We start from the raw sequence: 27,617 nt of genomic DNA on the forward strand, positions 1-27,617 counted from the left end.
GGGAGAGTACTCTTGTGTTTCCAAATATATAGTTTGAAATGTCCATGTTGAAAAATCTACATGAGAGAAACCATTAGAGCAACTAAGGAACATATTGGAGAACATAAACATGATAAACCGTAATTGCAAGTCGCTGGTTGATAGACGTTTTATGAAATAATACACCAAGTCATGCAATTGAAGTTCCAGATTATTTAAGTTGTCCAAAGAAATCCATGTGGAGGAGATTGAAATAAAGAGACTATGCCAGAGAGAAACATTCTGTATCCGTAAATTACAAACTATGTTCCCATTAGGTATGAATGAAGAATGCAAACTTGGATGTTTTCTGTAAAAAATAATGTATGGTGATCAATCATGTAATATAATGCGCAAACTGGTTACATATGGTTTATTAAGGTCGATACAGGGGAATGGGAACAGAAGCAGGCAATCGACAACAGTTAATTTTGAAAGGGACCATTTAGGTGAAAACACAGGCTGTACCTCTACACCAGCATTAACTCCTCCTTGACACAGGCCATAGAAGGCCACATGATAATGCTTAATCAGACCAATAAGACAGACGAATGGTGATGACAGTCGCCATCTAAGAATAAGGTGTTTTTTTAAATGGACCATCTGAGTGGAGATGTGTGTTACACTCCAGCCTTACACCACACATTAACAGGATATTTATGGCTACATGATGATTAGGATGCAACATCAGGCACACACCAAGAGCATACATGTAATTGGGAGGTAGCTTATCTCAGTACAAAATGCACATGGAGTTAACTCAATTATAGTATGTGTTTAGCTAGATGGCATTCACTTATGTTGTATGAATCTATTATTCATTCAGTTGAATTCAAATAGAAGGAATGAACTGAACTCAACTACAATTAAGTGTGCCCATTGTAATACAGGCAACTTTAATATCTTAATACCAGCAAAAATCATAAAAGAAAAATTTATGGAAATATTAGAAGCCCGATACAATAGTGAATATTATAACATCCCATAATCAATTATTAAAATCGCCACTGGTGAGAACAGGTATGATTACTAATAAAGCTGGACATGCAACACCGGCATATTATAAGATGGCCTACATGGGGACGAGCACTGATACATTGACTCGCGAAATAGTCCCTTTTCCATGTCTACCAAAATTACTATGTAATCACATAACCGTTGCAGCGTTAACACACACGTCTAAAGAAGTAGTGATTAAACTTATGACTAGGAATCGAAAAGAATGTTGAATGTCAGGTAAGAGGGCATAAAATGCACTACAGGGAGCCAAGAGTGAATAGTGACAGCTAATACTAGATGTTTAGAACAGATGATCGCAGTACATTTGAAAAAAGGATGCACAATTCAAATTGAAAAAGCAGCTATCCGCAACTCAAACTAAAGTGAGTTGTAGGTGTTGCATGAATCAAGTTTCATAACTTACTAATATAGTTGAAATGACAAAACTAGTAATCCAGTTATGTCCATGAGAAGTTGGGTTTGAACAGATCTGACACCAACTGAGAACGTTGGAGATGCTAATCAAGCAAAAATAGTATAGATTGCAGTGAAGCAAGCAAGAAAATTTGAGAAGATAGAAAAATGAATAATTGTGAAAGGGCAGATGTGTTAATTTGATGCAATAGGTTGTCACAATACAAGATATTACTAACAGAGGTGTTGTAAGACAGTGTTTTTCTATTTTTGAGTTGAAATTTGTAAAAAGAAATTGCAGCCACCTGAGGACGATCCAAAACGATTGAAACATCTACATGTCGTGGTAGACAAAAACACTCATGTGAAGAAAGAATTTTGAATGAATAAACTTCTATCTATATTTATAAAAGTGAAAATGTGTGGGTGGCTGGATGTATGCCAAAGCGTTGTTCCTTATACAATTCCACACTGTTTCACCAATCTTCACCACATTTTACATAATTACATATTAAGACCCTCGGGAGAATACTGGCTACATCACATTTGGACACCCCACCCCGTTCCCCCGATTTAAGCACAAGTCAAAATTAGTTTGTGGTTTTGTGGCTTGGCAAAGCGTTTTCCTATACAATTCCACACCGTTTCACGAATATGCACCAAATGTTGCCATAGTAACCTGTTGGGATACTCTGGACATTACTGGCTACATGACATGTGGACACACTGCCCCTTTCCCTGGAGTGCAGTACCTTCACACATGAGACAGTTGCCTGAAATCGGCAAAACATCAATGTGTTCGTAGAAGGACTGGCCCTAGACTGCACGGTTTCTGGGACATTTGCCCCACAGCAAACTGCGCCACGCCAGGGTAAGGCAACAGGTGGCGAGAGGGCACAGTAGGTCCCAGTATGCAGCAGCATATCAACTCTCGCTTCCCCCTGACCCCTACCATCTGCTCCTGGGTATGTCAGTCAGCCACACATGCACATTCTCAGTGCATTTTACTTCAGAGTGCAAAGCACATCAAGCGATAAGTGAATTGGAACATCGACCTACAGGATCATTGATTTTCAACAATTGATGAGTGTTGTCATGTCTGTGCACAGAACCGGTTCGGAGAACGAGTACTTTTTGCTAGTAATTTATAAAACCAAAAGGAATTAGTGGCGAATTTATTTTTTAAAAAAAGAAAGGTGATCGTGCACCTCAATGAAAATGGTCTAATCGCGCAGCAGGTTGACTGCTGTTTTCACCATATTCTAATTAAGAGATCTCTGACCGGGCAACGATGGAGACCATCTCAAACCTATACAATTTTTTGAAAAAGTGTGCTTGTGATACAACTCATTATCATTATCCCAGACCGATTCATATGACAATACTGCCAAAGGTATCTGCCGAATGTGGCATGTAACTTTTGGTCAACTAAAGTTGTGCCAATACCTACTCATGCTGATGGCCAAGTACTCAAGATCTCCCATTGTGATGCATATGCCATCCACAAAGGCTAAGGTAGTGATTTTGCTACTGGAAAACACCTTTTCAGCATGGGGGATTCCTGATAACCATGAAGATAGACTGTGAACCATAGGACAGAGTTTTCAGACTTTGCAAAATACATGGGGTATGACGCACAGGAAAATTGGACCTCTATGGCCCCAGGCCAATGGAATGGTGGAGCGCTTCATGAGCACCATCAAGAAGATAATGCAAAAGAGGGAAATGGGGGAGGTGTATCTAAATCGGGTTCTATGTGACATGCTACGAGCATATAGGTAAGCCCCATCCTGCAAAGCTACACAGGGAAGGGCCCCTCTGAACTAATGGTAGGGCTGAAGCCCAGATGCAACTACAGATATCGGTTCTCCAGTCTTTAAACATGCATCGAGATATGAATGCCAGAGTTCTTGGCTTAGAAGAGAATAAAAACTTATGCTGACAAGAGAAGAGGGGTGTAGGCAGGAGTTTGGGAGAAGACCACATCCTGGTGAAGCAGCATCAAGCATGTAAGTCAGCACCCTGTTCCATCCCGTACCACTGACTAACCAAGGTGAAAGAGACCATTTTCAGAGCTGAAACATCAGAATTAACAGTTATTTGGAATACCTCACCCTTCTAGATACATCTACCCCAATCTACATTCAGGACACTAACATCAATAGGGAGCATGCACCCTTGGAAGGTGAGAATTCAAAGGAACTTGAATGAGACACACCTGAACCACCAGACACCATATGAGACATCCTGAATGGCTCATTGGAAACATATGAAAGTGAAGGAGAAAAACACTTTACCAAGGGGGGAGGGTACATTGGTAAATAAGCCCACGGGAGGTGTAGGATCATGACTGGTAAACACCACTTCCTGTGGCAAAGAGTGTACAAGAAGTGGTGTGCAGATCACTACAGGACTGGGAATATGGCAGAATGTGTGGAGGAAAGCTTCTTGTAAGTAGGCACAACAGTGTTTTACAGTACAGGGATTAATAAAGAGATTATTCGACTCAAAGATACTATTACTCCTGCCAAATGCTGGAAAGAAAATTAACTCTTTTCTTTCAAACCCATTACAGAAGAGGACCTAACAGCAATAATCCAAAATCTCAAACCATCTAATTGTAAGGGAGATGTTTGTACTGCCTTAACAATTAAAGCCTGTGCAACCTCATTTGTCCCATCCTCTGTAAATGTGTCAATGCCTCCTTCAGGGACTGTGCAGTGCCCACATGTATCAAGCGCTCTTGGGTAACCCCCTTATTAAAAAGAAATCTGATCTCTTCCCTGACGACCCACTTAACTACCGTCCTATCTCTAACTCCCAATTTCTCCTTAAGATTCTTGATAAAGTGGCCTATGTTCAATTACTGGCTCACTTAAGAAATGGTAACATCATGGATAAGAGACAGTCTGGCTTTCGGGAAAAACATGGCACGAGTCCACTCTGCTGGATTTGAAATCAAGGCTCCTCAGACATATGGATCAAGGCGACCCCAGCATGCTGATGCTGTTGGACCTATCCGCCTCCTTCGACCTGGTAGATCATACTGTGCTGGTCTCCAGGCTGAGGGAGGTGGCAGGCTTATCTGCGTCGGCAGCTGATTGGGTCACTTCTTTTCTGAAAAATCGCCATTGGAGAGTGAGCAGCAATTTGGCAGATGCCAACACCAAGGAGCTGACTCAAGGCGTCCCTCAGGGAGCCTGTCTTTCTCCCTTTTTCTATAACTTCTTTACTGTGCGGTTTCTTGATTTTCTGGACATTAATAACATAGAGTTTACTAATTACGCCGACGATACTCAGTGTATCATACCCATCACTGGTGTCTTTTCAGTTGATGAAACTAACATCAACAGAATTCACCTGCTCATTCAAAGTTGGATGTGTTCCAATGGTTTGGCTCTTAACACAAGCAAGACAGAGCTTATGCTTGTGGGCACTGTCCCCAAGATTGTAAACTTGAAGATCAATATTCCAAATTGGTAATTGAAGAATGTGTTATAGTTGTCAAGAAAAAAGTCAAGACTCTGGGTATCTATCTTGACAGTAATCTTAATATGAAAGCCCAGGCAGGTAGTCTGGTGGCTACGTCCTGTTACTACAATAAATTGCTTTCACATGCCTGCCCCTTCCTTTCCCACACTAGTAGGGAAACGCTTGCCAGAGCATTGATTAGCTCCAGGGTAGATTATTGTAGTAGCCTGTTGACTGGCCTCCCAAACTGTGAACTGAATAGACTGCAGGTGGTGCAGAACAGCGCTGTCAGGGTTGCTCTGGACAAGAAAAGGTCTGACCATATCTCTGAGGCGAGAAGGGAACTTCACTGGCTCCCTATTACTACTTCTTTTAATTGTATGAAAAACTCTGGCCCTAGTTATCTTAATGAGGAATTAAGACCTAAAGTGAGCAAACATAATCTCAGATCCAACAATCAATTTCAGTTTATGGTCCCAGCATGTAGATTATCGCAGGCTAAGGCCAGTGCCTTTTTTTCTGCAGCTCCCATGGCTTGGAACAATCTGCCTTTGGAAATTGAGATCGGAAAATTCCATTCATGTTTTGAGAAAAGGACTGAAGACCTACCTGTTTAAATAAACATTTGCTGGGTTTTTCTAACTCTATTCCACCTTTGCACTCTTCTCTTTCCTGCTGGTCTGTTAAGTCTAATATGCTACATGTTTGTCAGTACCCTTAAGCCTTGGGGTCACTGGTCTCTGCGCTATACAAATGTTAAATAAATAAGATAGCACGTTCATCATCATTCAAAGACCAGAGTAGCAAATCCAAGATGCTACTGTGGACAAGTATTTTGTCACCTTGAAACCACTATCGGATTTGCAATGTTTTTGGCAGTTTCGGCAGAGACCAAGAACATAGTGGTCCCTGAAGTACTCTTTTACAATTAAAAGCAAGAATGATATATGCTTATGGGCTTTGTGTAGAAACCTCTTCTGGCATGGTCTCTGGTGTTCTGGTGATGAATGGGTAATTTCTGGTTCCAGTGTTATCAGGCCAGCTTTTTGAGTGCTCAATCTACACTCCCACTTACTACATTTTGTGTGTTTCGTTTGGCTTTTAGGTTTCCCTAATTTTTATTAGCGTCCTGCACCATCTCTTATCAGTTCCTAGATGCTCATGAGTAAGTGTCAGATTCATAAGCCAATCTGCAAGTGCACTGCTGTAAATGTCGACTAATATAACCCTTCTGCTATCTTTTATTTGAGAACACAACTGTACAAAAGAGAGATTGAAAGGGATGGGGCCTAATCAGAGGATTCTTAGAGAAGCTCAACAAAGGCGCCATACAAAAGCAACCATGCCCTTGGGACTTCCTAGCAGGAACCTGCCTGTACAATGTATGCAGCCTTTAGCAACCTTTCTACCTATACAATGTTGGTGTTTGGGGGCTGAAGAGTCTGGTTGCTTCCACCACTCGCACCATGCCAGATTGATGGCACAACACCCTTTTGGTCAACTGGTCATGTTTTGCGGGTAATGGACAAATATTGCGGGATTGCCTGCATTACGTATGCCAATTGTGTCCTCATTACTTCACCTTCCATGTGCTAATGCCCAAATACTTGGATGTGAAACAGTTCAAATGCTGTATAAAATCACTAGTTGGTAAATTGATTTATAGAAAATGAACGAAGCACACTACCCTGAAATGAGCATACATACCCTCCGGTCTTCTTGTTGCTCAGCGCTTGTCAACATATTACCCCTAACTCTGCATTGACCTTAAAGGTATATCCGCCCATGCTGGTTTGTTAAAGGTCCAATGTAGCTGCTCCACTCATTTTCTCAGTGTTGATATTGATGCACATGATTTGAAGCAGATGGTGGCATTGCATTGATATACTGATAACCTATAACAAAACATGAACTTTACCTTGCATTATGTAAGTATAAAGACTGGATAGATTCAAATATGATTGTATGATAAAGTCAAACTTGCTTTACTCCTCAAGTTAAATGTATTCCTTTTCTTCTGGCAGGAACAATGATGGTAGAGCTTCTGGAACGGGTAAAAGAGCTTGAAGATTGGAAAGAAGGGAAAGGTCTTATTGTCCATGGTGCTGAGAACACATTCTGCAGTGGTTCCGATTTAAATGCTGTCAAAGCCATATCCAGCTCAGAGGTAGTTAGCAATATGTTATGTTATGCTAATGTGCATTTGTATAGTGCCTTTTTTTAAATTATTGGTATGATCTCGAATATGTTGATACTTTTGTAGCAAATGGATTTCTTAGGGTATCCTTTTTGAAAGAGACTGGGCTAGTCTCTCTCAATGAGCTATGAAATATTATTGGCACGGGTTGGAAAAACTTCAGTAGAATGAACCAAACAGAAATGCTCCGTGTTCAAGGTTGGAATTGCATCAGAAAAAGCCCAAAACCTTTGTTCTTCTAGTCAGAATCACTGTCCACTAAAATTGGAAAGTCGCTTTGCAGATATCAAGATTGTTCATGTATTAATCCAAAAAGGCTCAAATGGAAAGTAAGCGCACATGTTGTACTAACAAGATCGACCTAAGTGGTGTGCCACTGTTTCGTCTAAGTTTCCCCAGTAAGAATATTTCTTTGTGCTTTGATACACACTTGACATCTGAAATGGTCAGCGTATTGAAAAATAAAGTTTAAAATGCAATTTATTTTTTATTGTATTTATTTATTACATTTATTACTCGCCCAGACCCAGGGGTATCACGTATCAATAGTTGAGCTAATCTACAGAAGGCAAAAAGAAAGCAATTGGTTCTGCTTAAAGAAGTTAAGTAGAAAGCTACAATGTTTAAAGTCAATATTATGAAAATTCATAAACCTGATTAAATAGCGTCTGATGGAAGATTTGTTGTGGTCAAGGTAAACAGAATGTTCAAATTCACATTAAAACATTCCTTCCTGTTAGCTAAAAAGTATTGGTGCTGTCAATATAGAGTGACACCATTTTACTAACCTTGTCTTGTCCACACACGTGTTTTTATTGTATCAAATAATCTTTTGGATATAATGTAATGCTCTATATCATTATGCTAGTAGGTACTTGCTTGCCACCACCATATCTCCAGCCTGCAGTCCTTGACGGCCTTTTTAGGTTTGGCTAGTAGGTAGTGCTTTAGCGCCACCTATAAGCCAAAACTATTGCATTAGAGTATAGCTAAGGAGAAATGGCATATGAGGAGGGATACTAAGTTTGTAGGTGTTGTTTGAGTATTTACCCAGCCATTGACTGCCCATGGCCATGTTAATCCTTGTGGTCATACCCACCCACTTCCTGCCACTCCCGCCCAATACACATCCTCCGAGGATCTCTTTAAGCTAGATTTATCGAGCCTTAAAATCCACCATTGAATTTGAAGTGCCTGCCAGTGTTTTTTATAAAGCAGTCTTCTGAAGTGTAATTATTTCATTGGAGCTCTAACGGCGCTACTGGTGTAATAAAAATGTTTTTAACCAGTACTGCCTTCATAAAAATTATAGTGCTGTTTAAAAGCAAGCATTGGCAAAGCCAACTATTTTGGCTTGTGTAAAATTATTAGGCATTTGCCAGGCACTGGTATTATATGCCTAGGTACTCACACAATTTTACAGCTGCAACCATCAATGGTCAGTTCGTACCACTACACAAAAGCCAAAACTGTTGTCATTGCCAATGTTTGTTTGATAAGGGCATGTGAGAGTGCATGCATTACTTCTTTCCCCCACCCCTGTGCTGCTTGGCTTTATCTCACATTTGTACTGAATACACCTTCATTTTGGTGCTTATTGAACCTCATTGAAAGGGCCACTAGAACTGTGAAACGTGAGGGATTTCAATGGTAGCCTCCCACCTGCCATGATATTCACAGAGCATACTCTTGATTTGAATCTGGTTATTTAACTACTTTTATTTAATGAAGCCGTGCGATAGAAAAGTTTTCCCGAAGCAAAATACATTTTACCCACCTTGCAGTTACATTCTCTGTATTTCACAGTCCTCATCTCACTGTTAATGAAAGCCCTTTTAAAATGTCTTTTTAAAAAACTCGGTTACACGGTATCAGCAAGACAGTGGTACGAGTAAGTCACCAATTATTATAGCATGGAGGAAGAATCTGTCTCTCATTTGTTTGCACTGAATGTAGAAGGGTGTCTGTCGCACTCCTATGCCCGTGATCGTTGTATGCCGCCCATACATCTACGGTGATGGGCGATGCAGCTGGTTGTGCTTAATTATCATTGGGGGTGAGGCGTCAAAGAGAACGTCAGCCAGCAGGCAGAGATCTTGAGTTGCTGCATCTTGTATCGCTGAAAGAGATGGGAGATGCAAATTGCTTCAGCAAGGTTAATTTTTTATTAGGAATTGAATGGTGTGGGATTTTGAGAGGGACTACCTCCAGTTATACCACAGGTAAAATAGGTATGTGTTGTTTTATCTTGCTAAATGAAGCTTTACCCTAGCAAAGAAGGCTGTACTTGGAGGTCCTAAAACGTCTTTACATATCTTGGCATATGAAATTGTATCTGGCTCGAAAGGCTGTTTAGTAAATATAGTACATTTAGTAAATATATAAGGCATTTGCTAAATTTAAAATGTTCTACCTAGGAATAAAATGCATGTGTATGTACTTTGGTATTAGCCCGTAACTGGGCATGTATGACTTGTACTTGAACTTTCACTGTGACTGGCTGAGGCGTATTCTGAACTGCGTTTCTCTCTCCGGCATTACCTTCCTTCCTGCGGGAGATATTACTTGCCCCAAATATACTACCTCTATCTGGCAGTATTGCAATTTTTCTTTGTCTACTTTGTACCCCTTCTCCGCAAGCAGAGAGAGGAGCGTAATTGAGTCTCGTCGACACTACTCCTCTGAAGTGCTAAAGACTAATAGATTGTCCACGTACTGAATTATGGTACTGTACACATGTAAGTTCGCCAAATCCATCTGAACCATCCTGTTAAAGACACTCAGCGATTCATATTACCCCTGGGCAACCCAGTGAGCTCAAATCTCTGACCACGATACGTAAACGCAGTGAGGTACTGAGAATCTAGGTGTAAGGAAACAGAGGAAAAATACATTTTTTAGATCAATCACAGTGAAGTGGGTCGACCCAGTAGGGCTGTTACAGAGAATGGCGGCAGGATTCGGTACCACTGGAAATTCCACCTCAACAATATTTTTAGGGGGCACAAATCCTGGACCATTCTCCAATTGGACACCTTCTATTTCTCCACAGGTTAGATTGACATATTGCATGGGGACACAGAAGGTTGTATTATGCCTTGCTTTAACAGTGCCTTAAGGGTCTCGTTAATTCCTTTGTCCGCCTCCCTAGACATGGGGTACTTCTTAACCCGTGGTAATATCGCACCGGGTTGCAATTTTATCGTCAACACTCTTTAGAAGCCCCGCCTCGTGAGGATTGCTGGTCCATAAATGATCCGGCAACTTTCCCAAATCCCCCTTCCAGTGTGACAATGTATTTCTAATGATGAGCATGGTCTGTGGTACTTCCCTTTGCTCTATCACTATCTGGCAAGGCACCCCATTTTCAAAAACCATCTTTCCTGTATCTTCGGTGTCTTCGAACAGTTGCTCGTCGGACACGTCCCTCAGCGACAATGTTGGATAGATGCACAAAACTGTGCGCCACTCTCTGCTGTGCCTGAGAGAACCACCCTGTTCTTCTTGGTAACTACTGCCTCTAAAAGAATTGTTACAATGATGCCTGGTGTAACTTCCTGTGGCACATCAGGCTGAAATAAAAATGCAATTGGTTCCCGCCAAGTCTGATTTCTGACCTCTGGGACCCAACTCGCCAAAACCATCACCCCATAAAGAAACAATGCTGTAGGTACGGGAACCCCTCTGATGGCGCGATCGCTACAATAAGCCTGCAAATGCGCTGCTTCCCTTACCGGATACAACCCTGGGGTCGAGCATACTATACCATCCTCTGTGAAAGCTGTCGAAATGTTGAGTGGACTAAGGAGATCTCTGCCCAAGAGATTTCATTGGGTATCGGTACAATACAACAAAGGGGCGGATCTATTTTGAGTACCTACCTTAATACAAAGATCTTCAGTATAAGGAACCGACAGGATTGCCCCAGACAATCACTGTGTCCATCACTTTGCTTGACAAGGGGAACTCGCCTTCCTTAATGCAAGATTTTGTAGTCCCTGTGTTGACCATGAATGAGAACATTCGGTCACCTACCGGCACACCGATCCAGGGTTCCTCTTCCAGATCGGTTGTAATGGACGGGACGGGATTGGACACACCAGAAACCCCTGTGGGCTGTCCTACGCCTGGTACATATTAACACTGGGGAGAGAAAAAGGATTCCCTCCAAAAACACTTGCTCCTGTATAGCGAGTAACCATTCCTTGTGGTAAGGGATACTTGTCCCATGTCTGCACCGATGCTTTTGGTGGCATGGTCGTTGGGATCCCAAAGGTCTGTGCAGCCCCAGTCGCTGGGTTCTGGTCAACCATTGTGAAGTGCAGGGAAGTAGAGGGCATTAGAAATAAAGGGGAGATAATGGCATCCGAACAGATGGACCATGGGGCACAGGGAGCTCAAGGGTGCAGGGAAAAGGTACCCCCCCCTCGAGGGACCCGTGGAGTTAGTGGTTGCTGCACACCGGGAAGTGCCTGGGGGTAAATTGATGCGGACATCCATTGGTCACGGTGGGGAGTGGAGAAGTATCACCACTTACAGCATGGGCGTAGGACATGGGGGGCAGGGGGGACAAATCCCCCCCCCATAATTTTAAGTGGGGGATGTAATGTCATTTATCCCCCTCAGAATATGTGTTTGGTGTGTCATGCAGGGATCTGTTTTTGAAGTAGGGGGAGGGGCTGCTTACTATGTAAGCTGCCCTCGAGCCCCCTCCCCCCAAAGCATGGGGGCAATACCCCAGGGAAGGGGGGGGCAAACAAAAAAAAAGATTTTTTGTTTTTAAAAACGTAGTTTTGGGTGGGTGCGGGTGAGACCACTAGCCACCAGAAATTTTTGAAAGGGGGGGTGGCCCTCTCCCCCCCACCCTAAGTGGATGGGGGGCACCTTATGTAGTCCCAGGGGCGTAGGAGACACATAAAATCTGGGGGGCTAGGGGACATCTTGGGGACTTTGCTTTAATTATTTATTGTGTTTTAGTCAAAGAACTCGACTTTTCACAAAATTAGAATTAAAATAGCAGTACGTATTAAATTACAAATATCACTGTATAAAACAAGAGAAAAGAAGAAGAGAAAACAGAACGAAATTAAAGTATGCAGCAGCAAAGAACATGTCTTTGTATGTTGCATTTCTGGATTTTTCATCTGATCATGAGCTCGTGGTAAGAGAGAGGAAATTATAATTACGTCCAGTGGACCACAGCTAGGATGCCAGCTCATTAAGATGCAGATCACCTGTAAGTGGACTCCTGCCAAATAAAGGAGTTGAAGCCTTTTCTTCCAACTGCAAGTTGCTACGTTTTTGTGTGGGGCAAGGAGACATTTGTGTCTCTTTGAATGGATAGATGGGGGTTTCAAAGAAAGAGGACATCTTGTTTGTACCTCTGATTAAGCCCTGTTTTGGGAGTAGAGGGACCAGGTGTGTGATGTTGCTGCTTTGACTGTCCTCTGGGGGGGTACAGCAAGGAGGATGAGCGATCGCAAGCCCACCCCCTTATGAGCACTCCCCAGGTCTGCTACCGGATGTGTCGAACCTGGTGGATGCCTAGTAGGTGGGGGTGTATGTGGACCCAAGGGGGTGGCTGTGAGGGCAGGGCCAGCCTGTCACGATGAGTCTGGTCCCTCTTATTCCATCTCATGCTGGCTTCAGAGCCTAGCCTTTCTTTGCCTTTGTTATTCTGAATGCAGAGCTGGACTCTGTTCCTTTCTCGTTTAACATTTGCTGCAAGGCCTGATCTATTTGATTCTCTCATATGTTACTAGGATGGCAGAGCATGGGTCATCTGCCCTGTTACATTATTCAAAGAGCCCCTCTGGCCTTTCTTTGCCTCTCCCTTGTCTCACTGCTTGCTTGCTTAATACATAACGCCTTGCTTGAACACTCAACATATTCTCCCTAACACAGCAATGGCAGCTGCAGTCTGTCTTAAATTCTGTTTGTTCCGTGTCTTGAATTGGCCTCTTATTTCCGCTTTTCTGTCTGCAGGGGAAAGGCATTTGCCAGTCACTGCCATGATGGTTTTACCTGGCCATAAGAGAGCAACAGCTAGCCAACATTGGAAGAACATGACATATTATGCCAGAGTCTGGCAACTGCCTTCCTAATGCTACACAAGAGACACAACTCTTGCCTTTGTTTCTAACAGTAATTCAGTGGATGAAAAAACGAGAGAACACACATATTGCTTATAAATGAAGGGGATGATGTCACACTTAGTTAAGACATTTTGATCACGCCAGGAGCTCATTTCCAGCTGCAACTAAGCGATTACCTTTTAGACTTCTGGCTTTAAATAACGTCAGTATTGCCTGGAAAGCACATTGGTTGCTCAACAGGGTTCATGGAGCACGAGGGGTACCCTACTCGTGGGCATGGATGATTGTAGGGCATTCTTGCCCTGGTATGGAGCCTGGCCCCTACACCCATGATGGGGGTAGGGGCTATTACTTTTGGTTGTACGTACCCTTTGAGGGTGGGCAGACTGTCGGGGTAGTTCTCCAGGGGCAGGCAGAGCCGTCTGCGGCCTCCGGGCTGGGGAGGCCCCAACTCCTAGTATGAGACACACACAAGAAGCAAGGTGGGTACTGCTGTTTATTATAATAACGGCAGGGATGGGTCTCGGCTTGTATGCATCCGATGAGACTCTCACTGTTAGTGGGGCTCGCAGGCCCTTTTTACAGCAGTATGACGCGCTATTCGCTTCACCTGGGAAAAGTCGTCACAAAACCTATCGGCACTCTGGATTGGGTCCCCGAGTGGTAGGGTTATTATATGTCCCCTATGGGAGGAAATGTTAGTGGAGAAGGACGGGTCAGCTGGTACACTTGGGCTGTCTCTAACAGTTGTTACTTTAGAATTGTTACAGGTGGACCCTTGGTGATTGACTAAGAGTGCTGGCGTTAGTAATAAGCCCCCCTGTATTCTGATTGGTTCTCCCATGAGCCCCCAAGCCTGGGACCATCGTTGTTCCCAGCTAGCGGTGTACCTATCCTTAGCAAAAATGTGCAACTATGTGTTTGTGCGGGCAATGGACAGGTCTGCTCATGGGCTTGTGAGCAGGTCTTTCCCATTGCTGTAGTTGTCCATCTTGCCGCTTCGTTGTTGCAACCTGTGTCCCAAACGTGGGAACTGGTGACTGTCTCGTGGGCTTGGCACCTTGTCAGTTCGGCCTGGTCACGTGTGGAGAGACCGTAGCTGGAGCAGAATTATGAGCATTAGTTTTTGTATTTCGTCTCTGAGGGCTTGGCACTTGCAGGTGTAACCTTGGCGCTGGGCTCGCGTTATGCGAGCTGCAACATTGTGGCCTTGGCTGTGAGCTCTCGTTGGAGGCTCGTTCTGCATGGTCAGCACTTGTACTATTGTCGCTGAGAGGATTTTCATGGTGAGGCTCCTGTCTGGGACTCTTGCTTGCGGCCTACTCGGCCTAGTTCAAGGGTGGCGGTACATAATCCATAGTATGGAGGTCGCAGGGCGACAGAGTGTCACAGGCAGCACTAGATGTACATGGTGGTGTCATCCTGGAGTTGGGTGGCGGGGAAAAGCGTCAGCAAGCATGTACACAAGCTCTTCATGCGTCTTGCGTTTCTGATGAGCTGTAGAAGGGCTATGTAAAAATAACAACGATGCACCTCAGTGGGTGTGTCAGTCCCCTACGTCATAGCACTGATTATGTTCTTCGTGTAGGTTGGTGTATGAGTGACCAGTGTGCATGGTGGCACGTGTGTTCTTGTCTGTTGGCTATGTCGTCGTGGCATCTCTAAGGATGTGAATACTTATGGCTGTTGTTCTAGTCGAGTTGGTCCATGTTGCAGGCATCGGCTTGAGCCTGTTGCGCTGGTGGACACACTCCTCTTATGTTTAGGTTTCTGAACCAGGGTATTTTGTCATCTGGTAGGTAAATGAACTCCTCTCGTGCGGGATGTCTGGGTCGTGATCCCCTAGGCCATGGTCTGGATGAGATTGGTGGGAGGGTGCTATCCCATTCTCCTACTTCAGTCCCCCGTCTGGTCGACTTGTCGACCACAAAATCATCCCTTCCTTTATCTCCTTTCACTCTCCATACTTTCGTTATTCCGGCCAGGTGTCCATAGTGGTTGACATGATCTTCAAGTGACCAATCCATATAAACACAGCCGCCGCTTGGTTTGCAATAGACCCATCTTCCAACATAGCTCCTCGGGTTCCTTGGGTTCTCCACCTTCACAGATGGTGGGCCTATGTGAGTGTCCAATATTTGCTTGCGTATTCTCTCACGTTCCTTTATTATTATGTCTGTGTGCTTGTCATCTTCAGCTGGTAGTAGGGCGTGCATGCCGACCATCTCCATCATTTCTAGTTTTCCAGAACTTTATTAGGATCAACAAAGCTGTCACCAGTAGTATGCATCCTACTATTAGCTTCAGCCCGTCTGACAACCAAGAAGGCATCCATAACCATAGGAATGAAAACCAGCTGCCATCCTTCTCCACTCCTTTACTTTCTTCCACCATTTTGGAGTGCATCAGGGCGAGTTGTGATACTGCTTCAGTAAGTGTTCCATTGTCTGCGTCATTAGCAGGGATGAAACCCCATGCATTTCTGAAAAGAAGACACCCGTTGAAATCCACAGAGGTCAGACTTGTGCGATTCACGCACATCAGACCTCTGTGGATTCCCACTGGTGTCTTCTTTTTGGAAATGCATGGGGTACCCGGTTTTCCTTTGTGGCTTCGACACCCTAGGCCCAAATCTGTAGGTTGTCTACCCAAACCCTTTGGGGGTTACCAGTGGTTTATCCTTTTTCCTTTGCGCCCACACATGTGAGGTACCGTTTACGTCGGGACACCTGTGGGAACGCGGGAAGGTAGGACATGTGGTGCTGGCGGTGTGTTTCGGTGGGTGGCCAGAGGGAAATGTCTGAAAATTGTGGTTTTTTTCACCAAATTTCAGACTTTGCTGGGGATTGTGGGTAATACATTCTGGGGCGATTCGCGCAAGTCAGACATCCGTGGATTCCCACGGGTATCCTCATTTTGGAAATGCATGGGGTTCCCTGTTTTCTTTGGTGGCTTCGACACCCTAGGCCCAAATCTGTATGTTGTCCACATGAGAAAAGTCTGCTCTGCCGAAAGGCTTGGGGTTACCAGTGGTTACCAGTGGTTTAGCCTTTTCCCTTTGCGTCCAGGTAGGTGCACCCACACATGTGAGTTACCGTTTTCATCGGGACACAGGATTGTAGGACATGTGTGTTTCAGAGGGTGGCCAGAGTGAAATGTCTGAAAATTGTTTTTTTCCACCAAATTTCAGAGACATTTCCCTCTGCCCACCCACCGAAACACGCCGCCAACAACAGATGTCCTACCTTCCTGCGTTCCCAGTGTCCCGACGAAAACGGTACCTCACATGTGTGGATGCACCTACCTCGGCGCAAAGGGAAAAGGCTAACCCACTGACAACCCCAAGCCTTTCGGCAAAGCAGATTTTGCTCATGTGGACAACCTACAGATTTGGGCCTAGGGTGTCGAGGCCACCAAGGAAAACAGAGAACCCCATGCATTTCTGAAAAGAAGACACCCGTGGGCACCCCTCTTTCCACTAAAAACATCCATGGTGGTTTAGTGACCCCCACACAAAACAAGTTATAATTTGTATTATTTTTGTTTTGCCCCTTTCCTAGGGGCAGATGGACACGTGTGTGGCAAAGAGTACTGCCCCAGGCTTGGGGGTGGCTCTGCCAATATATGAAGAGGCCCCCCCGACCCCAAATGGATGGGGGCATCTCATGTACCCATTCCTAGGGGCAGAAATCTGCCCCCAGGGAAGGCTACATAAGGTGCCCCCATCCACTTACGGTGGGGGGAGAGGGCCCCCCCCTTTCAAATACAAAAAGTCCTGGTGGTCTAGTGTACCCCCACTCCCGCCCAAAACAAGTTATAATATATATATTTTTGTTTTGCACTTCCCTAGGGGCAGATGGCACATGTGTGTGACCATCTGCCCCCAGGGGGGTGGCAAAACGTACTGCCCCAGGCTTGGGGGGCGGGGTAGCTCTGCCAATATTTGCAGTGGCCTCTCCCTTTACCCCAAATGGATGGGGGCATCTCATGTACCCCTTCCTAGGGGCAGAAATCTGCCGCCAGGGAGGGGTACATAAGCCCCTCATCCACTTAGGGTGGGGGGGCCACACCCCTTTCAAACACAAAATATCCTGGTTGTCTAGTGGGCCCCCTCCGCGCCCCCACCCAAAACAAGTTATAATATATAGCTTTTTGTTTTGCCCTTCCCTAGGGGCAGATGAGCACATGTATGTGACCATCTGCCCCCAGGGGGGGGGGGGAGTCAAAACGTACTGCCCCAGGCTTGGAAGGGGTGGCTCTGCCAATCTGCCAATATTTGCACTGCCCTCCCCCCCACCCCAAATGGATGGACGGCATCTCATGTACCCCTTCCAAGGGGCAGAAATCTTCCCCCAACAATTCTAAAGTAACAACTGTTAGGGACAGCCCAAGTGTACCACCTGATCCGTCCTTCTCCACTAACATTTCCTCCCATAGGGGACATATACTAACCCTACCACTCGGGGACCCAATCCAGAGTGCCGATAGGTTTTGTGACGACTTTTTCCAGGTGATGCGAATAGCGCGTCATACTGGTGTAAAAAGGGCCTGCGAGCCCCACTAACAGTGAGAGTCTCATCGGATGCATACGACCCGAGACCCATCCCTGCCATTATTGTAATAAACAGCAGTACCCACCTTGCTTCTTGTGTGTGTCTCATACTCCTTTTGGGGACACGGGAGGAGTTCGGACCTCCCCAACCCGGAGGCCGCAGACTGCTCTGCCGGCCCCGGGAGAACTACCCCGACAGTCTGCCCACCCTCAAAGGGTATGTACAACCAGAAGTAATAGGCCCCTCCCCCCATCATGGCTGTAGGGGCCAGGCTCCATACCAGGGCAAGAATGCCCTACAATCATCCATGCCCACGAGTAGGGTACCACTCGTGCTCCAGGAACCCTGTTGATCAACCTATGTGCTTTCCAGGTGATACTAACGTTATTTAAAGCCAGAAGTCTAAAAGGTAATCGCTTAGTTGCAGCTGGAAATGAGCTCCTGGCGTGATCAAAATGTCTTAACCAAGTGTGACATCATCCCCTTCATTTATAAGCAATATGTGTGTTCTCTCGTTTTTTCATCCATTGAATTAGTGTTAGAAACAAAGGCAAGTGTTGTGTCTCTTGTGTAGCATTAGGAAGGCAGTTGCCAGACTCTGGCATAATATGTAATGTTCTTCCAATGTTGGCTAGCTGTTGCCCTCTTATGGCCAGGTAAATCCATCATGGCAGTGACTGGCAAATGCCTTTCCCATGCAGACAGAAAAGCGGAAATAAGAGGCCAATTCAAGACACGGAACAAATAGAAGTTAAGACAAACTGCAGCTGCCATTGCTGTGGTAGGGAGAATATGTTGAGTGTTCAAGCAAGGCGGTATGTATTAAGCAAGCAAGCAGTGAGACAAGGGAGAGGCAAAGAAAGGCCAGAGGGGCTCTTTGAATAATGTAACAGGGCAGACGACCCATGCTCTGCCATCCTAGTAACATATGAGAGAATCAAATAGATCAGGCTTTGTAGCAAATGTTAAACGAGAGAACAACAGAGTCCAGCTCTGCATTCAGAATAACAAAGGCAAAGAAAGGCTAGCCTCTGAAGCCAGCATGAGATGGAATAAGAGGAACCAGACTCATCGTGACAGGCTGGCCCGGCCCTCAAAGCCACCCCCTTGGGTCCACATACACCCCACCTACTAGGCACCCCCCGTGTCCGACACATCCGGTGGCAGACCTGGGGAGTGCTTATAAGGGGGTGGGCTTGCGATCGCTCATCCTCCTTGCCTGCTGTACCCCCCCGGAGGACAGTCAAAGCAGCAACATCACACACCTGGTCCCTCTACTCCCAAAACAGGGCTTAATCAGAGGTACAAACAAGATTTCCTCTTTCTTTGAAACCCCCATCTATCCATTCCAAGAGACACAAACGTCTCCTTGCCCCACACAAAAAAGTAGCAACTTGCAGTTGGAAGAAAAGGCTTCAACTCCTTTATTTGGCAGGAGTCCACTTACAGGTGATCTGCCTCTTAATGAGCTGGCGTCCTAGCTGTGGTCCACTGGAAGTAATTATAATTTCCTCTCTCTTAACATGAGCTCATAGTCAGATGAAAATCCAGAAATGCAACACATAAAGACATGCTCTTTGCTGCTGCATCCTTTAATGTTGTTCTGTTTTCTTTTCTTCTTTTCTCTTGTTTTATACAGTGATATTTGTAATTTAATACGTACTGCTATTTTAATTCTAATTTTGTGAAAAGTCGAGTTCTTTGACTAAAACACAATAACTAAATAAATAAAGCAAAGTCCCCAAGATGTCCCCTGTCCCACCCCAGATTTTATGTGTCTCCTACGCCCCTGACTCACAGCCCTGTTAACGGCCCACACCCCTGCACTGAAAATAGAAGTGGTAATTGAAGTGCACTACAATGAACGACATTGGAAGGGATATCCTCCTCCTCTCTAGCTACTATGCCCCCTCCTGCTACCACTCTGGCCCCTCTACCACTTGGGTGTACCTCAAGCCTGTACCCCACCCCCGGAAGTCTTTCAAATGTGGCAACCTGCTCCACATTGCTACTCTCAACTCTTGCGCTGCTATCAAACACTCCTCTAACACCTGCCACCTCCTGGAAGAACTTAACCTTGTTGTCCTCGCTCTCCCCGAAAAGTGGTTGTCATGAGTTTCGACACTCTCCTCCCTGATGGCTACAAGATCCTCTCTGAGCCAAGAACCAATCGACCCGGAAGTGGAGTGGCTCTGATCTTTCCGGAGTGGGTCCTTGATTCTATCATTCCTACACAGGACTTCACCTCCTTTGAATGTCTGGTATGCAGGCTATCTATCTCTCCTAGCCTCTCTCTGACTGTGGCCACCATCTACAGGCCACCTGGCCAGGTTACCTGCTTCCTCTGAGTGGGCTGACCTTACCTCTTCTCTCCTTGCCTATACCTCTCAACCTCTCCTCCTTGGAGACCTCAACATTCACCTGGATGCTTGTAATCCATCTTCTGGGCTCTTCCGCAATCTCCTCTCTCCTCCCCCCCCCATTCTACCCTCTGGTCTGACGCACTCTGCCAGACACACCTTGGATGTTCTCATCTCCTCAGACATTCACCCCTCTCTAGCCCTCTCACCACTCCCCTCTCTTGGACTGACCTCTTCTCTGCTTTCCTCTCACCTGAAACTCTGTCCCCCAGGCAAACTGGCCTGCCGCCTGCTTCAAAGGCAATACAGAATCTGTCCGGTCCAAGAAGAGAGCCCAAATCCAAGCCTGTGTCTCTGTGCTCTCTAGCAACATGCCAGAACTCTTTAAAATCTGAAAGGAGCTGGCCAATCCATCTGCAGTCTCCACCTCTCCTGTTCCAGAGTAGGCCCTCTGTATGGCTCCGGCTTCTCACTTCACCACTAAAACCCAGGACATCCTCGCCTTACACTCCTCTTCCTCTCGCGGCCTCCCGGCCGCCTCTCCCTCCCTCCTCCTCCTCTTTCTCTCTGACAACACCTGACAAGGTTTCTAGACAAGTCCGATCTATGAAAGTGTTGTCCAAACAGGTACTCCCCTTTCCCCCCAGAACCATCGCTCCAGCCATGGCCGATTTCTGCAATCACTCTTTCTCCACTGGATGTTCCCCTCTCTCCTCAAGCACTCCCCAGTGCACTCCCTCCTTTTAAAAACCTTCTGCCGATCCTACCTCTCTAGCAAACTACCGCCCAATCTCTAGCACTCCTTTCCTCAGCAAACTCCTGGAAAAGCTGGCCATCTCCCAGCTTACTCTCCACACTGAAACTATTGGTTGTCTCCATGACCATCAGTCTGGCTTCCGAGCAGCCATAAACTGCTCTCCTGATCTCCCTTGAAGATCTGCTCTCTTATCTTTACTCCAGCCTTCCTTCTGTCCTTGTCCTCCTTGACCTTTCCTCTGCTTTTAACACGGTCAACCACTCCATCCTCATCAAGCGACTCTGTGAGAACGTGGACATCACGGATCAGGCTCTGGGAGTGGCTTACGACCTTATTGCGGGACCCACCCTCCCAGGTCCAACTTGGGTCCTTGCTTTCCACCATCTCTCTCTCCACATGTGGTGTTCCCCAGGGCTCTAACCTCTCACCCTGGCTCTTCAATGTCCACCAGGGCCCCCTTGGCCGGCCCACCTGATCTTTACCTTCTACTCTAACTTTCAGTGTTCTGCGGATGACACTCGTCTCTTCTTCCGGCTCCCCTTGGCCTCCTCTCTTGCTCATTCCTGACTGTCTATCCCCGATTCAAGATAGGAGCACCTCCGACGACCTCTGCCTTGATGCCAGTAAGACAGAGCTCCTTCTCATTGGGACTACTGCTCCCGCTTTCACTCTGGCCGACCTGCTTGGGCCCTCTTCCTTCGCCTTCCTTGGCCTCAAGCCCAGGGATCCTATCTTTCCAGCCCTGAAATCTTTCCACTGGCTCCCGGTGGCTGCAAAGATCAAGTTCAAGACCCTCTGCATTGTCCACATGGCTTTCTGGGGGCAGGCCCGCACTATATCCAACTCTCTCTTCTGAAATACCTTATTATTGAGCTCTTTGCCCAGCTACCTCCAACTCTGAGGGTCAGAAGGTTCTCCAGGCAGAGAGTGCGGGGTAGATTTTGCTCCTGTGCAAGTGCCTACCTGCCCCTCTGAAACTTGAGCAGGACCACCAGAAGTACCTGGAGGCAGCTCAAGACCTTCCTTTTCCCCTCTGCTTTCTCTCTCTCTCCCTCCCCTGCTGACCACCTGTCTACGGCACCGACTGGTTGTTTGGTTACCCTCAGAGTCTCACTGGGTGCTAGTCTCCTCCTTGATGAGTCTGCCCTCCACTGCCTTCGGACCTACTGCGCACGTAGGGGCTGTAACTGTAACCTATATAGTCCCCAGCCCCCTTGCACTTACCCAGAGCCGCGCTGCCCTGATTGCACTTCCTCCTTCCTTCTCCCTGACACTTCCCCTTCTCCTTTCCCCCTGCACTTGGCGTTGGCGCACTTGCATGATCTGAATTACACAAGGCCTAGTAAGATCGTTTGTCTTGCCCTCTCTCCCTTGTCTTGTCGTGCCTAGAAACACTTGTGTGCAGGCGCATTATAAATGACTCATATGTGCCACGTGCAGCCAAAACTGAGGGGGTAAGATAATATCTTGCCACTAACCAACCTCATTCCTCTGCATACACTTCACAAATTCAGAACTAAACAGAACCATTCCTCTACATCACAACAAACACACTCCCTTAACTACACCGCAAAAACTAAACAAACCACAGATAGCTTCGCACAACAGCGCACGATGGCTACCAATGGAAAATTCACACCTTCTCTCAGAAAACTGTGTAAACTGAACTGAAGCTGCCAGTAGCACATCACAGCTCGCTTGTTCTTTTGTCCCGCTCAGTTCTACTAACTTACTCCCCACACCTTACCCTCTTGCTTTACAGATCTGCCAGAGTGCCAAGGGACCACACAGGTGGTGATAGTGCACGGTATAAAAAAAAACATTAACATAACCCGTCCCAGCTGTAATTGCACAGAGCCTGGGGCATATGGCAGGGTCGGGATGTCATCTGTTGTGCTCCAATGTTCAGTGGTCCACCACCACAGTCTTGTGACTTGTGTGCCAGTCTTCCACATGACCAACACTGAATCCCATAAAATCCTCCATAACTGTTTCCCATCGGTCCATTAACCGAAGACTCATTCCTTGGAACCCGCCAAATGACCCGCTCCCTAGCAGAAATCCTCCCTTACCTCTCGGCAACCCTCTTTTTGGCCTTGGACCGGGAACATACCTACCATCCACCCTTGTGTCATAATCAGTTCATTGTGTCCCTGTTGTCCCGATTGCTCCTGCTGTTCCCCCATAGAATTCATAATTACTGCCCCTTCTAGACAAATCTTTGCCAATTTCTTTTTAAAGAGCTTAACCTCTGCTTTTTGTGCCTGCTCTTCACCCGCTCTTTTTCTTGCCTTCTCTTGCAAAAATGTGTAATATGTGCTTGAATCTCAGGCTAACTGTTGGCCTCTATTTTGACCACCTTATCTAAATCCTGCTGGACTTCCTTAGGGAGTCCTTTCTTTAGCATCTGATAAGCTTGCTACACTCTGATCCCACAGTTCTCCCGTCTCTGCTATCCATTTCTCCTGGATTAACTTGATTTGTGCGGCAGGATCGTCCTCCAACTTCATTGTCTTCATTAATATCGAATTTATATCTGGTGTATCTGTATGCATTATTCGCTGGGCCCCCCAAACAAACCTGTTCCCTATAATTGTTAAACACTGCTCCGTCATCGGTTTTCGTACCTAATTGAATTCCCGGATATCCCACTTTTTCCCAAAGCTCATCCGACTGCTCCCCCATCATAGCCGCAAATAGACTTTTCATATCCCCTGTGGCCAAAGTGACAGTGGGGGTATGTTTCTACAAATCATAAATCCACTTCCCTGCTCCTGCAGTGAGCGAAGGGAGTGTCTTCATCAAGTTACACCGGTCCATGTGTGACCACAGTCTACAATATGCCCTTTCTTGATTCTTCTGGAATAACAAAACTGATGTTACACCCAATTTAACTGGAGCTTTCCCCATCTCTCCCCTACTACTTGCTATGGCCTTGCGAGTACCTTGGTGTGTCTTATGATTCCATGGTGTATTACCTATCGCCGCTATTGGAGTGGGAGGTTGGGTGATTGCACCCTGCTCTCCTTGTTTGACATCCCAATTGTCTTCCTCTTTGTCGCCTACTCCAGCTATTGCATCCCCTTACCCTTCTACAGGCACAGAAGCATAATGACCACCACCATAGGGTGCCATCTCCCGTCCTCCTTGCTCAACCCCTGTACCTGTGGCAGTATCCTTGTCCTCCATGTCCACCTCAACCCTTCTGACAACTGATTTATCAAGCACCCCTAGAACCTGCCCATCCCTCCACCTTCCTTCTTCTACATCCTTTATCTTTTTCCTCCTTTCCCCGCTCTTCATCTCTTTGTCGTCGTAGCAGCACTATCTCTTCCTCTGCTATCCTCAACACTTCATTTTCTCCCTCTTGTGCGTCTCTACCACTTACTGCAGCCTATCCTCTATCCTAGCAGGAAAAGTCCAGACCTCCTCCTTCTCCCTCGTTCTTTATCCTCTATCCCCGCTCATTGATGAGTCCCCCGCTCTCTCGCTCATCCACCCTTGATCTGCTAATCTAGCAGTCAGGGGATTTGCTCCCTTCCCACTCTCCCCTCGTATTCTCTCTGCATCCCAAACCTTTTAAGGAGCCAACTTTCCACTTCCTTCGAAATCCCAATTTCTAGGAATCGCAGCTGACTTGAGGCACTACTCGTGTCCGTCTTGTAGCGCTGGGGAAAATGGCGGTATGAACGGTATGAAGGGATTGTATACTCTTCTGTGGGTCATAAAGGAAAGCACCTCTATGGGGGCGGTGCAGAAGGAGCTCCCACACCCTCCTTTTTCGACCCCTCTTCCACAATTTTAACACTATAGTCCTTCCCATCTTTTTCATACATTCGCCAGAGTTCTAAGATATTTAGCTGCTTCTCCAATTTCGGGCACTTATGCTTCGTAGTCATGAAGATATGTACATTCTCCAGTATCCCTGTATTATAGGTTCCCTTGACGGGCCAAGAATGTATCATTTTCCCCTTACTTTCCCATAACCAATCCCTATGATACTTTAATTTTGTGACCTTATAGCCAGGCAACACCTGGCACAAATGATACAGTCTCCATACTCAAACTCAAGTTATCAAAAATAGTTTCACAAAACCTGATACTGAGCCGTACCCATGGCACAGACAGTTTTTACCCAAAGAACTCCCTGTTTACCCTTATCCAATTCCTTAGTCGTTCTTCACACTCCCTCACCGTACTAGTCTATGCCACAATTGCCTCACTCAACTATTTACTTAATTTGTACTTCTCACTCCTACACAAGACAGAATCTTATAATAAAAAACACGCCAGCCAATATCTCTGAGAAATCCATACCACTAGAGCATATGAGGGGCGCAATGCTTTCCACTACAGCACCGCTGCTCTCGCTTTTCTCTCTTCTTTCACTAGTACGGCCTTCTCTACTAGCTCTACTACAAGACTGTCTTTTCCTGACTACAGGAAGTTTCCCCTTCACTACTTCGACTAAGCAAGAAAATCGAGGCAGGGCTCTGCCCGTACACAGATACACAATAAAGACTGCCAAGGGTATACTTCAGGAAGGTATCTACTGTTGGACTTACTATAAGATGCCACCCCACCTTTTAGGTGAGGGCTCCAGCCAACCAGACGAGCAAACTGAAGGGTATCAAGACAACCACCACAGTAGGATACCACCTCACACCTCTAAAATAACAAACTAGGTAATACAAAATATATACAATGGACTTAAATGGAACACTTCAATCACTCTGTCAAAACATCCACTTTTCCAATCCCCGCAACCTACACTAATTCCGAACCCTGTATTCCACCTCCACCCTTACAAAACCCCTTAAATCAAAAGAACCCAGCAGATGGATGGGGAGATCCGGCAGTGTTGTGTTTAACCTGCCGGGGCATCCCCAGCCACACACCCGGAGAGAAAGCCCTGAGTAGCCCCCCACCTCTCCAAGCCGACCCCTGAGCCGCCATGCTGGCTGGGCACACTGCTCTCTCTGACCCGCCAGTGGGCGGTTGTTGGTCAGGGTATCCTGGTCGAAAGGGAAGCCCCAAGTGGGGGCAGCTAGGAGCCAAGGGAAACCTGACTGTTCGCAAAATATGCTGTGCTGAGCTCTGAACTGTGGCGCAGCTGGGTCTACTCGACAGGTGGGCATCGAGGTTCCGGCTGCCCACCGCTGTGGGTGAGCGATGGCCAGGCTAGCCAGCACAGTGTGTGACCTTGCCTCATGTCCAGATACCTGGCGCTTGGCCCCATGTGGCCGGCTGGTGTTTAAAGACTCTAGGCATCCCACTCGACACCTGCCCTGCCGCCTCCAACTTTCCTCTCTGTCCCCCTGAAAAGGGGAGCAGTAGGTCGTGGTTGTTCGAAGGAAAAGAGGATTGGTCCGGTGGGCCGACGGCAGTGCTGCCTGCCACCGTTGCTGTGGGAAGCTTCTGTCATTTCTGTCATGCTGCAGCAGAATATGGGGGTGGGCTGAGTGCCTAGAATGTTTTTGTTTTAAAACCACACTGTTCTTGTGTGAGGAATTCGACCATCCTCATGGTGGGTGTCTGCTCACCTGGGCTTTTTGAAATATTTAATTAAATGGAATGATAGTAGACCAACCTCAGGAAAATGTGCAGGGCTAATCCACACACATTTTCCTGTGCTCGCACCACGACAAACGCATTGACCCATGTAGTCTGTGTGGACACAGCCTACAGGCACTGTCGACCCTGTCATATTTAGTTTGAATTTAACAGCCAGGAGTTCACAATGCCAACTCCAGGAAGGGGAGGGCCAACCTTCCCCCTGCCGTGCCCAGCCTGATTAACTAAAATAGGCTCCATGGATCCACCCTTCTCTTTTGTTAGGCCCTACAGCTGGTGGCAGCAATTAACATACCATAGAGGGTACTTCAAACAGGCCCAAATGGGACCTTGCTACAGAGGTTAACAAAGGAGAGAGGAAAACCCAGCAACCTTTCATATGCAACTGAAGTCTTGTCGTGCCCTCACTACCAAGGACAGTGAGGTGTCATGTCTGGGACTGTGTTTACAGTAATCCACCTCGCTAGCGGGACACCATTCATGCAGTATGAGAATGTGGTTTGCAGGAGCCAGAGAGTCTGGCCTCGCCACAGCTTCAAGGGAAACCTGCTGCTTTAACAGGGACTACATAGAGAGGACCATTAACCAGAGAGACTCTTTGATCAACAACAGAAATGCAGAATGGTGGGACTTAGTATCACAAGGGAGTGTGGTCAGAGATCTTTCTGCTGAGAGAAGGTTTCAGCCAGTTTACTTCTGGGGCACATGTTTTCACCCCCTTACCTTTCCTGTTGCAAAGCACTCTGGTTATGACCTCAATCATATAGAAATTGTTGGTAGGGACCCCATGATCGGTTCATTAAGGTAGGCTTAGCCTTCTCTGATGCCTGTGGCCCACTTGGCTTTAAAGGAGGGCTGAACCCCTCTTTTGGTACATTATCTGAAGACTTCACTTGAAGTAACAAAGAAGAACTCAACCTTGGACCCTGGCTGAAAGTACAGTCTGCCTTACACCTTTCGCCAGTCAAGGAAGGCCAGGCTATCCAAAGATGGAAGCAAGATCCCTCCCCTAAACTTCTCCCAGGGAACAGAGGGGGGAAACGGAACTCGGAGGACCCTTCAGCCGCTCCAGAACCGATAACCACCAAGCACACAGCCTGCCTTGGTAGGCTCTACAGCAAGCTACCTGGATAGGAGTGCCAGAAGGTCTCTGAACCTACAACCAAGGACCAGGCAGCT

The 27,617-nt window shown here is 46.3% G+C and overlaps 1 protein-coding gene across 3 annotated transcripts in view; it reads left to right on the top strand.

The window, feature by feature from the left end:
- The window catches only part of ECHDC1 (ethylmalonyl-CoA decarboxylase 1), a 362,408-nt gene that overhangs the window by 163,699 nt on the left and 171,092 nt on the right, over positions 1–27,617 (top strand). For all 3 annotated transcript variants that reach the window (XM_069607500.1, XM_069607501.1, XM_069607499.1), the window contains exon 3: positions 6,927–7,069. In XM_069607500.1, the coding sequence (XP_069463601.1) occupies positions 6,927–7,069 (143 nt within the window). The remainder of the gene's footprint in view (positions 1–6,926; positions 7,070–27,617) is intronic.

Source organism: Ambystoma mexicanum, chromosome 4q (assembly GCF_040938575.1).
Source record: "Ambystoma mexicanum isolate Mex_15411 chromosome 4q, UKY_AmexF1_1, whole genome shotgun sequence".
NCBI lineage: Eukaryota > Metazoa > Chordata > Amphibia > Caudata > Ambystomatidae > Ambystoma > Ambystoma mexicanum.